A 17,204-nucleotide genomic window follows, 5' to 3' on the forward strand; every position below is an offset into this window, starting at 1 on the left:
ATTGTCTCTCTTTATGCCCGAGTGTAATGTGGCTTTTTGGAATTTTCGGTCTAAATAAAAGTGTAAAAATAGCAGGTCAACCATGTTTGTTTGGGCTGCAACTAATGGTTATGTTTTAGTATTAATTATTGTGTTGAATCTCCTCTTAATGAATCAGTTGTAACTGTCAGAAAAGTATGAAAATTGTTAGTTGGTGATGTCATTTTTTTCCCACAACACAAAGATGTTTTGTTTTGTTTTTTTATATTGTCATAGGGAAGCAGATAAGCCAGGAACAATTTATCTTTACAAAGATGAAATCAGAGAAGCTAATATAATTAAAAAAAACATGCCCAAACTTAATTAATTATTTGCAAAAGAATAAAATGGAACACACACTGAGGTCTGCAGAACATTAACATAACCAGTGAAGGCCTAACCCTAACCTGACCACAATATTAGCCATAAACTCAACTGGGTCCTAAGAAATAAGGTTAAGTATCATTAGGACCAGGTTTTGGTCTCCATGAAGAGTCCTGGTACTGACAAGGTCAGTGTTTTTTGCCAGAAAAGGTCTAAAAAATGTAACACACATACACACTGTAGTTTGGTCTCAGCAGGGCACCACAGTCTGTGATTGAAACTCTCCAGCACCATCTACTGACAGAGCCATGTACTACCTGAATATTCCACATTATTTCTTTTTTCTTTTTTTGTGTGTGTGTTTGTACAGCTTCTTTGAGTGTCCAAAAAATATGATGTATTATTATTATTATTATTATTATTATTATTCCTCCATATTACTGCAAATGTGAGTGACAAGCCCGACAGACTATACTTAAAATGTTAAAGCTGCCTCTCAAGTGTGTTTGTGTCAAAAAGAAAAAGTGTGATTGCTGAATAAAAGGTTGAATGTGCACATAAAGAAGAAATTGGTATTTTCAGAGTTAATGACCTCTCTGCAGCATATCATATTATATTATATTATATTTGAGCACTGTGAACATTACAGATGTGTCATCTCATCATCTTTACTGATAAAACGGCTAATTTCCCCTTTATGTCAGTGTTAATATGATGTTACAGTAGGCTATTCTGCTGTGATAACAGTGGAGCAAAGTCACTAGAGGTCACTATAGCTCTCACAAATGAACAATTGCGTGTGAAGTCAGCACTCAGTGTGTTAGTGTAACATTTGGAAGCTGGCTGTGGCCTCGGCATTGCCCCAGATTTCAACTGCAAATGTACAACTATGCTGTGGAAATTCCTTTTTAAATCCATATAAATTGTAGATTTTAGAATCTATAAAGTGTACATTTCGGTATAAAGTTGCTCCTCCAAACAAGACACAGAACATATATTACTCATAGATATAAAAACGTGTTACACCATGTCATACTCTTGAAAACAATCTTAATTGTTTCTCTAAATTGTAGATCTCCATCCTACGTCTTACAGTTTCGCTAATGGAAAAATAAATGTAATTCCAGACATCGTTGTTGTAAATGTACACTTGCTATCCTGTTGCTATTGTGTTATGTGCAGTGTGCAAATGTGTCAGATTACACTCAAACCTCAGTTCTGGTGACTAAGCAGCAGGAGCTCGTCTGGTGTAACGTTGCAGAAACCACACTGTAGAGTGCTGCAAGTGCAAGACAAGACAAGACAATCGGTTAGTTTTTTTATTCACCGTGTTGTTAAATCTACTTAAAAACCTTTGCCTATGTGATGAAACAGACTGCAATAGAATAGAATACAATAAATAAATGTACATTTTTAATCTGAGCTATAAACTATTGATTTTATATTGCAAGCAGTGTTCTTACTATACTGGATAAGTGTTTAAAAGACTGGATATTATGTAGTTAATCAATATACTGAAAGCCCCACCGTGCATTAAACAGAATTCACTCTGTTTGTGTACTAAATGTTCTGATAGTCTATGAGAAATAAACTATAATAGAATAGAAACACTGGGCCATTTCACTATGAGCTATAAATTATCCATTTCATTTTGGGAAATGTGTGCTGCCTGCACAGGTAATGTTTTACAAAAATACTGAAAGGCCCGAGAGTGCATTTGAAAATAGAAAGGATTAGCAACAGCAAGCATGGGATGTGTCCTATAATTTATGAATATATATATATATATATATATATATATATATATATATATATATATATATATATATATATATATATATATATGTATAGTAAGAGTCCCACTGTAAAAGACAATATAATCTAATATAATATGTGTACATTTCTACTACAGCTGAGCTAAAAACGATCAATTTTGTTTGCAAATGGTGTGGATAAGTGTTTAAATGCAGGATAAGTGTTTCAATAATGCACTGTGCATTAAGTACAGTAGGATAGAATAGAATAGAATAGAATAGAATAGAATAGAATAGAAGTGTGTCCAGCAGTAACAGCTGTTTCTTCTTCAGGACAAGTTTCTCTGAACACAGCACATGAGTGTGTCAACAGAGTCTGAACTATGAAGTAAACATAAAGTGGCATCGTTTTTTTGTGCTGTGTACTTCTCCTTTGTTCCCTCTCTTCCTTCCCTCCTCTCTAATTTTTCCCCTTCATTCCTCCCTCCCTCGGTCACCTTGTCTCAATGATGTGATGAACCTTTCTTTCTTCACCACAGATGAAGAGGAGGAGGGTGTAGGGAGGGAGGAAGACTGGAGGGAACAAGGGGACGACTGGAGGAAACGAAGAGAGAAAAGAAGAGACGAGAGGGAAGGGATTGTTGAGAGAAGGGAAGTGAAGGGGAGTGGAGGGGAGGGGGAGAGAGACAGAGAGGTGGGGGCTCACTGGCTGTGCTGGATGTAGCTCTTGCTGTGGGCCGGGGGGAGAGCTACCTAGCCCGGGCTGCTCCGCTGAAACATCCATGGGTGGCTGTGTCGGGAGCCATCACGACTCCTCGGGCAGCTTAAACGAGAACTCGGACGGAACTGGAGGTGAGTTACGGGGCTTTTACTACCTCTCTGCTTAGCTTTTTTATGAAAGGGTGAGGGAGGGGGGGGAGTCTTCCTCGGGCTCTCGGCATGTTGTCCTGGCTGCCTGGTTGGGGGGCTGTTCTTCCCTCGTATCCGAGCCAGACACACAGAGCCGGGGACAGACACTGCAGCTCTCCCGGGTTAGTCCCAGGCCCAGCGACACCACAGCTGACGCCGCGCCTGCTCTGTACTTGACAAAGTGGGGGAACATTAAAGTGTGCGTCGCTGCTGCCTCCCTTTGTTCTGTGCTGTTGACATGAGCTAGCCGGCTAAAACGTAGCCTGGTTAGCTTGCTAGCTTCTTTTTTTTTTTTTAGTGCATAACAAATGTGGGTCACAGACAGACAGACGGACGGCAGTGACATGAATTCAGGGAGAGGAAGCACAGACACAGACAGTGAAGTCAAATATCATGCTGCTGCTGCTACTGTGAGGCTTTGGTGTAAGATGCTGTTGAATAGACTAAGAGGATGTTGGTAGTGTCTAAAGTTGGAGGGTTACTGAAGCTTCATGCAAAAAAGGAAGGAAGTGTGTGTTAAATACTGAAACTTAGGCTGTGGTGATGTGATTTGAATAAGTGAATAAGGCCGGATATTAGTGAGCAGTGTGTTGTCCACAGTGTACACTGGATAACACTCAACACACACACACACACAGACATACATATATATATATATGTATATATATATATATAGACAAATATGCGTATTCACTCCTTGTATTGACCTACCTTTTAAAATTAAAATAATATAATTACTGTTAAAAATGTAATATTAAAATATGTAATGTTTCTTTTAGGAAGAATTCTCAGGATGTGATCAATAAATCAGTTTAAAATTGAAATTGTAATGGTTAAACTGTTATAAAGAACTTCCGACTACGATAATCCACTTAGAGCAGGTACTAAGTGGGCAAATCATGCAGGTCTGATATGGTTCCAGTAACATGGGCCCCAGATGGGAGGCAAACAAAGGAGGGGCCACCATGGAAACCATGGACAAACCTGCTTAGGACCCATATTGTCAGCCCGAATATAACCCTTATGGGGCCCACAATGACATGCTGGCTGGAAAAGACCTTCAAACTGAGGGGGGCAGTATTATACCACTCCGTTTACAGCCTGCCGGAAATTATTATTAGAATAATATAATCTTTGATTATAATTGATGATAATTACAGCTGGGGAGTAAAGTAATGCAATTATTATTAGGGATGCACCAGTTGATTGCCATACATCACCTTTATGTTCGCCTTCATTGACTGTTATCGGACTATGCACCATAGAAAGAGACACAGATTTAATTGGACTATCTTTATTATACTGAAAGAAATTTGTGTAACTGTAAAAAAAGTTCGAACATGTGTATCTCCCAAGAAATGCAGATGGGAATACTGAGTATTTCCAGGTATTGTATTTTTTTCTTTATTTCCCTTTTTTGGTTGCTAACACCAGTTTGAATGCTGAGGCAGCAATTTCCAAATATTGTTTTCCTGTTTTCTATCATTTTTGGTCCATTACGCCTCCCACAGTTCAGATCAAAGGCAGATGAGAGTTCCATCCATGTTCAATGGTAGCAGGAATTCCTTGAACAGGGCGAATGGTTTGATGTACGAATCAGCTGCAAAATGTACAAGGAGGAAAACGGGAAAACAATAGATGGGAATCCAAGCCGCAGCATTCCCAACCGGAATTGCACAATCTGCATTCGCAACTAGGATTGTTTTATGTTGCTGCCACAAAATAAACCAAAAAGTAAACTAGTATTGGCCATGAGTCAAATATTTACTTAAGACATTGGTATTGGCACAGCATAATACAAATATACTTACACCAGTGTCACACAAATAATAAAACATTTGAGATATTTCGTATAATTACTTTGCATGCTTTACCTCAGATGTGTTAAATGTGTCTGTTTAACAAGTATTTGTTGTTTTCTGGTCAGAGAAATTTGAAACCACAGTTTTCTGATTTCTTCCACTTGACTCGGGAGCAGAAATCAATCTTTAATCATATAAAACGTATCATGGCAGTCATTAATACATGGAACGTTTTATTGAGATAATCTTATTGGCCCCATTATCCAGCCTCAGTCATGACCATACTCATGCGTCATGCACTCCTTAATTCCTTTTTGTGGACTCGTTTGTGACACTGACAATGTTGGGAAGATTAATTCTGGCTGTGTCCGGCTTAAAGGCCTCTGAATAGAATTCACCATCACCACACGTTCCCTTTTCTAAAGATTGTTATCAAAGTGTGATGCTGCAGACCACTTTGCAGTGTGGTTTCCTGAGAGGACGAGATCAGATCGCAGGCTGTGGACCGATCACATGGAAAGGCTGAAATATAGTCTGGTTTCCTCAATGTCTTCCATCTTGTTTATACCAAGCTTCCCCACGTGTCCACACATCAGACAGCCCTGTGAAGTTTGTCACAACAAGAGGCGATGATGCAGTGTTAGAAGTGAACATCTGGCACTTGACACCTTGCTTAGTGTCGACAGAGACAAGGCAATTAGACCCGAACACATGTACATTCATCTGCTCTCCCTAAACCAGATGTCATAACCATGTTTACTAAAATATACTATAGCACACATTTATCCCCAAGGATTTCTGCGAAGTACAAACTGTCATGTTTAAAGGTAAATTAGAACATGGACAGACACTGAGTGCGAGCACATGGCTGAGCAGCCAAAAAGTTGGTATATAGTAAACTCTGCTAAATCAAATATACGGATCACTAGCAGGTGATCCGCTGTAGCGACTCCTAAGAGCTTGTCTGGGACACTTATGTACCATTGTAAATCTTTTGAAATTGATTTGATTTTTATACTTTTTGAAAGATTTTAGCAGCTTTTCTTCCATCGGAAATAGATAATTCTCAGGTCAAGGTCTCGATTACTCACTTCTGAAATATACACACTTTTTTCTGGAGAAGGGCACATGTTCTAGTCTGTTTACATTTGCATCAGTAAGAGCCATTACTTTTCACTTTGAGTATATTGATGCAACACCTGGATTTGCCCTCGGGTGCTCCACTAAAGTCTATGTTCTCATTTACCCACATTTACCCTCAATTGAATACCTTAATCTAATGGCTTTATGAGACTTGCATTATGAAGAGTATTGTATTTAAAAGTGTGTAGGGGTTATTGGGATATACAGGAGCATTATACCCATCCAAATATGGACAAAGCCAAAGTGTAGCCTTATTTACTACAAACTCTCAGTTGAAGTTTTGGGTTGTCGGACTGTGCCGTGCGATCGTCGTTTACCAGCAGCAGGTGTAACTCGACACCTTGATCCGTCATTCTTGTCTCACTGCTCTCTTCTCCTCTGTCTCTGTGTTGGGCACACAAACACACGGACATGCAGTCCTCTACCTGTTGTCCCCTCAGGCGGTGGATCCAGATGATGTTGTTCATCAGGCATTCTGCTGCAGATTTTGGATATGTTAAGCTTCGGAACATACTGTATCTACTTTTGAGGGTTTAGCAACACAACACTTGCAACACTCACAACACTCGCATCAGCTCTGGTGTGTTCATGCGTGTGTGAGTGTGTGCCCATTTCTATAAAACCATTAACCAATGAGTTAATCAGTACATAGCTGATTGTGCCAATCAGCTCCACACCACTCCCTCCTGAACTTGTCAGCGTTTAAACCGTGCTGCACACAGGAAGGGATTTGTTTTATGTCAATACAGAGGGAGGCAACAGAAGTGTTGTACTCGTAAATCGAGACAGCTGCAGTCAAGTTGGAGTTTTAGTGAAGATATAATGAAGTGAATTCTTATTCTTCAGCAGTTTGACAGGATAAACACTTCTAGTCACCGTTCGCACCGGCACTGCTCATGTATACACACAAACACTGATAATATTGCTTGACAGAGTCTGAATAATAACATCACCCAAAGTTACACACTGTAGCTTTAATATTTATAACACTTCTTGGTTTTGGTGTGTTACTGTTCTAAATCAATGTATTGGATTAAAAGTATTTTAACTGAGTCATGTTGTGGGCTGTTTTATTTCAGAGCAGAATGTTTGTTATACTTTATACAGCTTTTGTTTTTGAAATGGCTGTTATGATATGATGATAAACCATCAGTGTTGTAAACAGCTGTGAGTTTAAGTGATGTAAAACAATTATATCTGATTACTAGATACTCTGTTATGATATTGGTATCTAAAAGTCGTTTGAGCTGTCTCTAACTCCTATTATTCCCTTGTTTTCCTTTGCTCTTTATCTCATCTTCTGTTTTATATCTGTTGATATTCCATTCCCATATTCCCTCACCTCCTTTTTATATCCCACCTCCATGTTTAATCTCTATCTTCCCTTCTGCTCTTGTCTTCCTCTGTCTTTCGCATCTCTCATCTCTCATCTCTCATTCTCCTCTCCTCCCAGTGGCTCTAGGGCGTAACCAGCCCCTGAAGAGAGAGCGGCCTAAATGGAAAAGTGACTACCCGATGACTGAAGGCCAGCTGCGCAGTAAGAGAGATGAGTTCTGGGATACTGCGCCAGCATTCGAGGGCCGGAAGGAAATCTGGGATGCACTGCGGGCTGCGGCCAGCGCCTTTGAGAGCAATGACCACCTGCTGGCTCAGGCCATCCTCGACGGCGCCAGCATCACACTGCCTCACGGTAACACACATTTTCACAGTGCTGTACAGTATACACAGCAGGTAGTGTTTGTTTTGCGTGTCCATCAAATATCACTTGGGTGGACTTTGTGCAGGACGTTGCAGTTGATGATTACCAAACACAAAGGTATTTTAACTCCCCTTTACCAATATCTCGAGAGAAAATAAACTCAGAACCTCAGCTGTAGACTTATTTTTTTCTTTTGAGTTGCGGTTTATTGTCTCTTTCTTAGACACATAACTAGGATTTTAATTTGCATAATAAAGGTGAAAGTTGAGAAGATGAAGTAAAGCAACACCCGGAAGTGTGTGGTGGTGCATGCGCTGCACTTTCAACATATGAACTTTGCCACACATGACTGTTCACTCCTGTGCTGGGCAGTTGGCTTGTTAATAGAGTGAATATGGACCCAGTTATGAAGCATTCAGTCTGCAGTTAAAAGGATTTCAAGAACCTCTAAGTGTATCTGGGTGACCACATTTTAGATCTTAGACTTGTGAGGACATTAGGATGCACAGTGTATTCTGTAGAATGAATCGGTAAATAATAAATGATAAGGGAGGTGACCTTGGTTTTTCTGTAAGGAGGAAGTAACGCAATAATCACTCACAAAGGAAGAGTAAAAATAGTGAATCTTCAGAAACACATTAACAGCATTCACATGAATATGCATGATGTGGCTCAGATTCAGGAAACTGCACAGTGTCATCACGGTACATCATCATCATTGGATCATCATGTGGATCACTGTCACCACAGAGTCATATTACCTCAGCTGAGAAAAGGAAGTGTTCTCCTTTAGTGAAAAGGTGCATTTTGTTTTTTTAACGTATTTGTCCAGATTGTGGCATTCTCAGTTTCCCCCTGTCTCCCCACACTCCTGTCCTGTTTTAAATGCTTGTGAAAGTAAATGTCATAAGATGATTCATTACTCAATCAGGTCATTAAAAAAAACGAATGGCTCAGTCTAATCTGTAATGTTGCTATACCTGCTGTCTGATATAAATCTGGCACAACATAATGAGTCCTCTCTCGTGGGAAACCAGTATTGGACATATTTTAATTGTTCTGTTCAGGGGCCAAGACGTTCACGTAAAACCACTTCAGATTAATCTGATTGGGGACAAGCAGCTGTGGACAATTGCATTTTGTGTATGTGGAAACATGTTTCAGTTCCGTCAGTAGTTTTGGCCTGGTCACATCAGATCATGCTGGGCTGCAGCTGTAGATTCCCCTGATCTGATGTCACCATTGCACTCATCGGTGCAAAAGGGTGGTCAAATCACACACGTTACATTTTCAATACTCGCAACTGAACAACGTTTATTTATATCCATATGTTATATGGAAAATAAGATGGAATGAAATAAAATATTAAATAATAATAATAATAATAATAATAATAATAAAACAATAATAAAGTAGAGTATCTGGAAATATATACAATATACAAATATTATCTAAGGTTTCTGTATTTTTTTCAGCTTCTTAAATGTAACTATTTACTGGTTTCCTTGCTCCATATAACAAAGAAATTATTAAAACGCGTTGCTTCATTTTGATTTGTGGACAAAACACATTTGAGAACAAACTAAGTAAATAATTGACAGATTAATCAATTATGAAAATAAACGCTAGGTGCTGCCCTAGCTCCCAGTAACTAATGTTCAATGTTATTTAATTTCAAATGATTTTCGTTGTTGATGAAAACGGGCTCTGTCAAGCAAAACTATCAGACCTGTGTGCGTTTGTATACACTGGCAGCAAAGAGCTTTTGTCACATCAAACTGCTTGTCAAGCAGTAGAATTCACTTAATTTAATTCATTAAATGGGTCGTACGCATTCATAGTTGTCTCGCTTTATTATGTCTTGACAATGGGATAAAACAAAGCACTTCCTGTGTGCAGTGCAGTGCAGAATGTGAACACGACTTTACTGGGAAACAGAGTCGTGTGGAGCTGACAGACTTCATCAGCATTGTGTGAACTAACCTAACCGTGGTTTCAATATAACAGATGTTAATATTTAAAAGTTACACAGTGCAGTTGTTACACTCAACACTTTTTATGTTAAAAGTAACCTTTGGATTCCAGTGAGGTCAAGTAAGAGATCAATGTAGGTCAGAAGGAGTAAAAGCAAATGTGTTTGTGACACCATTAACCTGTCTGCAGTACAAAACCATAGTATTTTTAATACCATTTTCCCGCTGTGTAGACGGCCCTGGCTTGTAGCCTGACGTGATTCTCACACAGTGATGTAATGACTTTCAGACACACCCAAAGTCAGGCAACGGTATAGACTCACAAGATTAGATTTATCCATCCTTCTGGTAACAACATGTTTGTTTTGTTTTTTTTATTCAAACTATCCTTGTAAGGATGTTTTGGTTCATCCTTACAGCTTTAAAAGGCTTTTTTAAGATTAAGACTGGGTTTCAGGACAATGGTTAGGCTTAGACATTAAATTGTGATGCTTAAGGTTAGGATAAGGGGTTAGGAAATGCAGTAGGTCTATGAGTGTCCTTTGTTTATGCCATTGTGGATCATTTTCACTTCTGAGGTCTTCTTATTCCACAGATGGATCACATTACTGCTTTAAAGGAAGTAGGTGAGCGCCGGTGTAGAGTGGTTGACGGTGGCAAATCATTTACATGGCTCCCTGGTCAGGTCGGAACTGCTCATTAGCTCAATTTAGCATCAGGCCTTAGGGAGTTCAGTATCATCTTCAAGCTAATCCTGGTAGGTCAGTGGACCATCCAAAAAAATGGACATTTTTTTTTTCATTTTCATTCAGGTTGTTGTACATGAGACCATGTCTACAGTATATCTGGACTGGGCTCACTGACCACTCACAATCAGCTTATTCAGTGACTGCATAATAATACTCGTCCTACAGCAGCTTCATAAGTGTCGGCATGTGAAAATACACATAAACAATGCTGATTATACAGATTCACATCATTCTATAGGCTTGAGTTGAGCTTCTTTTTGGGTGGCAGTGTGAAACGGCAGTGAAGCAACAAAAGCATTTTTCACAGAAACAAATGTTTTCCTGCTTCGGTCATAAAATTGAATTTATTGCAAGGTTGATCCTCTCCACTGAACTCTGGTTTTATAATGAATTCCCATAAACAAAAGCACTGGCACCACCTTGAATCCATTAGCATTCTGCAGCTGAAGGATAAACACTGAGGTGGAGCCAGCTGGAAAGGAAAAAAATACTTGTTGGATAAACAGACACAGAGTTTGGTATCAAATGTTTTTGTATTTTTAACTCGGTGTCAGGGAAACATGTTAAGCATTCATCTCTTATTTACTTTTGCCTTTTGTAGCATTAGCTATGACAGCTGTGTCCCATTGAGCTCTTTGTTTCTGACACAAATAACAGGACTAAGAACAACTAATCAGTTATTCGGAAAAAGAATTGACTGATTAACGGATTATGAAAATAATCTTAGATTTCAGTCCTACGGGGAAACGGTGGCACACGAGCAAACTGCCCAGGCTAGTTTGAGTCTGACTCTGGTCCAACTGTCAACAGTAGTTAACATCTACGGTATTTAAAAGTTTTACTAAGTAGAAAACAGTAATTAGTTTTTTTCTAATGTCACAAGGGCTGTAACTATTGATTATTTTTTATTGTTGATTAATCCTTTTATTAGTTGTTTGGTCCAGAAAATGTTCCTTACATTCTCAAATGTCTTGTTTTGTCCACAAACCAAAGGTTTTAATGATTACTTTGTTATGTGGAGCAAAGAAACCTGTAAATATTAACATTAAAGAAAAAAAAAACCTGTTTTAGTTATTTAAATTCAAAAATATTTCATATTTGTGTGTGTGTGTCGAGGTGTCGCGTGGTCGACGTTCTCACTTAAACCACAGCATCACATGATGTGGGCCTCCTGCTGACTCATCTCAGCCCCACGAACCACTCTCACTTTTAAACACCACGTTTAAGTCATAATACAACATCCCCAGCGCTACGCGTTTAAAAGCCAAACTTTTCCATTTCTCTTAATCGATCCAATATAAAAAAAAACTCAATACCTCATGACCACAACGGTTTTCAGGTATGAACAGTATAGATGCATTTATTTGCAGGAGAGCGTGTCTGAAATCCCCTCGTGGACCCCTGGGTTCCCCCTCTGCCACTACCACAGTACTGAGTTTCTGTTTGTGGAATAAGTTGACCTCTTGTCTAGAGCTCATTTCCCCCTGTCTCCACCAACTCCTCCTCACTCTGTGTCTGAATCACAGTTGGTCACCGGTGACACAACAATGCAACTCTGCAGCACAACATTACATTCCCTTCTCTCTCCTGCTTTCACCCTGAATTCTTCCCTCTGAGTCTTTGTTTTGTGTTGAGTTCAACTCTCATTTCTCCATTTCATTTTGCTGCAGGGAAAATGATATGTGCCCTTTTTTTTTTTTGACTTTCAGTTTATGGACGTGATGGTGGAAATACACGAAAACGACACATTAACTTAACATAAAGTTATGAAGCTCAGGCTCGGCTAAGCGCCGTCTTTGACCACAGAACTGCCTCGTAGTATATACTTCAGAAATAACAGACTTTATGCAGCTGTGGTTAAGTTCAGCAGACCATTACAGCAAATTGAATCATGTAAGCTGGCGTTGTTTGAATTTGTAACCACAGTAAACAAAGTTGTTTAGTTAAAGCCACACTATCTCTATCCCTGACACGACTTTTGCTGGACGTGCTGTCGATGTTATAGATGTTCTGCTGCATCTATAAACGATCACGGATGAAAACCTATATATGGTTACGCGTGTATGTGCCCAAGTGGAACGTTCCGGGGCAGTTATTTTGGTACTTTTTTCCGAATGGAACCGTGTTCATGTGGAGTGGTTCATTTCGGCACAGTATGCATTCTTTCGCGTTTCCATTAGAAATGGTACCAAAATAACTGGCCCGAACTGTTCCACCTGGTTAGCATGCGGCCAAGTGGAAAGGGAATTTGGCTTGTAACCGGAGGGTTACTGGTTTGAATCCCCACCAGGTGAAAAAAAGGGCTGTTTTCGGTGGCTCTGTGAGTCCGCACTTGCTTGCATTTGCCACTCTGATCAACAGAGGGCGCCAGAGGCTTGTTGCGTGAATGGGGTGAAGTCTGCCATCTCTGTTTGCCTTGTTCTAGGAAGGTTTCTAGTAGAGGATGGGTTCAATGCAGAGAAGGAAACTGACTATTTTATTTATTTATTTATTAGAGAGGAAGCTGATTATATTTTCTGCCGTTTGTTTAGTTCAGAAAATGTTACTAACCCTAATGAGAACGTGTTACGACTGATAAAGGTGATTCAGGGAAGTAATGCGTCCGTCGAGATGCCGCAGCCCCGCAGTTTTCAAACTAAAACAAAGCCAGCAGCGTTTACGAACTTCCCTGTTGTAATTGCTTCAAAATTCCTCGGTAGACTGGGGCAACAAGTGTTTATCCTGTAAATCTGCTCGATGACCGCACGATCATCTTCTAAAACTTTTCATAGGCACTTCCTTGCGTTTGCAGTCGTACCCCTAACTGTTTGCAGTCGTCTCACTTGATGAGCACAATGTTGACGTTGCCTCTGTCTGTCTTGACACAAACCTACTCACTTCCTGTGTGCAGCGACGTGGAAATGCATTCATGCAACGGGAGCTCTAAACACCACCACACAGAGTAACACTCTCAGAGTTTACACTCATTTGACAGTGTAACTTTAAAACTTTAAATAAAAGAAGTACTAATTACTCAGTAGTTTTATTGATGTGCTATGCAGATAATTCATTTTTGTGGTTGCTGACTAACTTCAGGCTGCAGTGTGATTTTTGTTATTGTTGTGATTATTTTGCCTTTGTTTAGTCTTCATGACCGCAAGTGTAGAGTGGGAATGAGAGAGTGCCAAGAGACCCAACTAAATGATTTGGAAGTTGTTTGTTTAGGATTAAATAGTTTTCTCGAGTAGTATTATGTTGCGTTAACTGCTTTAAAAGTGTCTTTAGTTTCTTTAGCCGTGTTTCCACTGAGTGGAACGGTTCGTTTCGGCACAGTACATATTCCATTGTTCGGTACCCTCCCCTGTGGGTACTGGAGTAATGGTATTATACGGTACAGGCGGAGCTGGAACCATGTCAGTCAGCTCATTCCGCGACAGAAAAGCATCACTCCCTTGTGACCGTTGTTTCTTCAACGCCCGCAGTCTATTCTCTTACAAAGCAAACAGCCACGAAACAAGCAGGAAAAAAGCAGCTGGATGTCCTCCGTTTGTTGTCTGTTGTTTGGCGTCCTATGTCGTTGTTCGTTGTCGAACAACATCACGCTGCGTATCTCGCTGACATGGCCATCAGGCACAGGCCACACCCCCCGCCTAACAAGAAAAGGTACAGTTCTCAGTTGAAGCTCAATCCTGTACGATGGTTTTACCGTTCCAAACTGAACTTTACCAAGATGGAAACAAGCCATTTAAGTGCGGTGACACCTTTTCTCTCTCTTCAAGGTGCTCTGACTGAATGTTACGATGAACTGGGGAATCGGTACCAGTTGCCGGTCTACTGCCTTTCTCCTCCCGTCAACATGATTGAAGAGTGTTCTGATGAGCCGGATGGTTCCGATCCAGACTCCGGGGCTGCGGACCCGTCCACGGGCGGCGCCGGTGACCCCACCTCAGGAGGGGAGCGCCAGCTCCGGCTGCGGCTCTCGTCGGGCCGCGACCTCCGGTTAGCGGTGCGCTGCACGGACACAGTGGGCATGATGAAGCGCCGCCTACAAAGTCAGGAGGCCGTGCCTGCAGCGACCCAGCGCTGGTTTTTCTCAGGTCGGCCGTTGACTGACAGACTGCGCTTGGACCAACTCAACATCTCCAGGGACTACGTGGTGCAGGTCATCCTTAGCCAGCCACCAGAGCCAGTAACCACAGCAGGACATTTGCAGGAGGCCACAGGGCCAGTGGCAGTGGAAGCAGTCACTACACTGCCACAAGAGCCCATGCCGGTGGAGAATTAACTCCCTTGTGGGAAAAAAAAAGAATCAAAGCTGATTTATTTTATGTTTGCACTTCTGTTTTTCATTTTCTTCTTCTCCTTCTTCGTCCTTCTTCTCCTTCTTCTTCCTTCTTCTTCTTCCTTCTTATTCGTCTGCTGGAGCAAAAGGACCCTTGAATAGAGAAAAAGACTCTCTCCTTTTGGTTTTACACATTGAAATGTAGACCTTTTTGAACGTTGACCCCTTTTTTTAATGTTCCTATGGAAACCGAACAACAAAAAGAGAACTCTGTCAGATGGCTTCATGGGTTTTTTCTTCTTAGCAATGCTGATGTTTGAATGTTTCTGTGTTTCTGTTTCTGTTCAAGTTCAGCGGAGTCATCCAGTGCAGACATTCAGAAACGAAGGCAGAAAGATACTTTAACGATGAGTTATTCAGGAAAATGAAGAAGAGAACATTTAAGGCAGTAACCGCTGTAAAGAAAAGTATTCTATTGTGATTTCTAGTTAGCAAACAGATGTATCCTCCTCGTTGACAAGAGAGTGGGCCTGGAGGTTTTACTCAGCTTCTGCTGGACTTAATACTTTATTTCACTCCGCTTCACAGAACAATCAGAGTAATCATGTTATCAACATTTAGTCGTCAAACCATGTGTGCAAGTGTGTGTTTGTGTGTGGCTGTTTGACGACCAAGACACACTCACACACATTCACGCGGCAAAAAGGACGGACACCAGAAACACAGTTGCATATTTTGAATAAAAATAAAAATGTTTTTAATTAAAATTGATCATTGTTTCTATTTCTCAACCTCCGTCTCTGTCTCTTTGAGTGTTTGTTGTTGTAAGTAGCAAGGGTTGATTTATGATGATCTGCTCTTGCTGTGTATCGTCTTGCAGAAGTCGGGCCCCCGTGACCTCTGACCTCAAGACATTTCCGCCCAGAGAAGTTCAGAGCACTCTCTGTTCACCCAGTTTCTGGCCCCATCAACTGTGCCACGCTCTGTTGACAGAAAGCGCCACTTAAATAAACTTCTGTCCTGATTCTGACGCTCGGTTTGAACTTCAGCAGGTCGAGTTGTCGCCCTGTGATTGGCCAAATTGGTGTTTGAGTCAAGCAGTTGAATTGGCGTACCTAATAAAGTAGTCTAGTACCGTGGTTCCTAAAATGTGGTACGTGAGCTTCCTCTGGTGGTACTTTGGGAAAATCCGAAATGCTACTGTAGTATATACAGTAGCAGTAGCAGTAGTATATACAGGCTATGTAGAAAAATGAACTAGGACTCTCCCTCACTCAACAGTCACTGTGTTTTTTCACTTTTATGATGTTTCGAGGCTAAGGACTTGGCTGTATAATATAGCTGTCAATGCCTACGAAATATAGCCTTTACCGTGACATTTTTTTAGGGCCCTAACCTCACTTCTTCTCCATGTCTAACCCTAAACCCCTGCTCTTTTCCCCGAAATTGAGTTGTTTTCTTATAAGTGATATATTTTGGAAGCCTCTTCTGCTACTTTTCTGAGATTTCTCTCAAATTCCTCTATTGTAGTGAAAACTTCGGGACTTCTAGCTTTGGGAATAGTTGCCGGCGCGGGCCCTCAGTGCGTCACTTCCGGCACCACAGCCCTCCGAAAAATCCTCAACCCAGATTTACGTAAAATGGCCGACTTCCTGTTGAGTTGAGGCCACGGTTATGGTCAACTTTTTTTGTTTTGTAACATCTTCCCACCAAGTTTCGGGAAATTTGGTGAAGCTCAATTTTGCCGCACGGGTCAGGGAGCAATTTCAATATCGCGTTTTCGCGAAATCTGACTTCCAGGTTTCTTTTCAAGACATTTTAAGCATGTTAACCCCCTCAAAAATGACCGCAAATACACGGATATCATAATAATCTGAAGGATAACAATGGGTTCCTCACATCAATTCGTGCCAGTTCAGAATCCAATATCTCATTTTAAATTCTGGCTTGCTAATGTTAAGCCATGCTAAGTTAAATAGAGGTCATTAATATCATATTTAAAGGTCAAAGTCTGCAGAACAGGGCAGCTTCTCTTTTCCTTCGATTTCCTCCTTCCCTCACCTCAACTTCCCTCTTCTCAATCGACCCGTTGCCGCCAAAGAGAACAAGGAAAATTCTCACTGATGCAACGAGGCTTTTCCACAGAGAACCTGCCCGGTTACACGACGCACTGTGCCCCCTGAGAAGTGCTGTCAGCTGGCATTCCCAGCTCGGCAACAATAGGGCAGATGTCACGCTGCCAGTGGTGGAATGAGGAAGGAATTTCAGCCAGTAAACATGTATCAAGCAGGCTCTTGGGTTTTAATGTGGAGAAATAAGGAGCTTTAATGACCCACTTGAGAGGCATGTGCTGAACGTTAGTGAGAGGCAGAGCAGCGGTGAAGGTCGGCGAAGGGGTCTCCATTTTGTGCCACATTTAAGGGCAGGGAAATGCCCTTAAATGTGACCTCGACTCTACCTCGATGTTTTATTTCGAGACAAAACACAGAGCAGGAACCACAACAAGAGAACACTGTTGTGGTCAAGATGACTGACTCGTCTTATGTCACTGTATAAGGTGTGATACAGGGGG

The 17,204-nt window shown here is 40.9% G+C and overlaps 1 protein-coding gene across 1 annotated transcript; it reads left to right on the forward strand.

Annotated features, from left to right (window-relative positions):
* The first annotated feature begins 2,766 nt into the window (after positions 1–2,766).
* Positions 2,767–15,423, forward strand: ubtd2 (ubiquitin domain containing 2). Its single transcript, XM_058628046.1, has 3 exons — positions 2,767–2,948; positions 7,404–7,640; positions 14,130–15,423. The coding sequence occupies exons 1-3, from the start codon at positions 2,879–2,881 to the stop codon at positions 14,633–14,635; spliced, it is 813 nt and encodes a 270-aa protein (XP_058484029.1). The 5' UTR covers positions 2,767–2,878; the 3' UTR covers positions 14,636–15,423.
* The last annotated feature ends 1,781 nt before the right edge of the window (positions 15,424–17,204 follow it).

Source organism: Solea solea, chromosome 4, assembly GCF_958295425.1.
Source record: "Solea solea chromosome 4, fSolSol10.1, whole genome shotgun sequence".
Classification (NCBI taxonomy): domain Eukaryota; kingdom Metazoa; phylum Chordata; class Actinopteri; order Pleuronectiformes; family Soleidae; genus Solea; species Solea solea.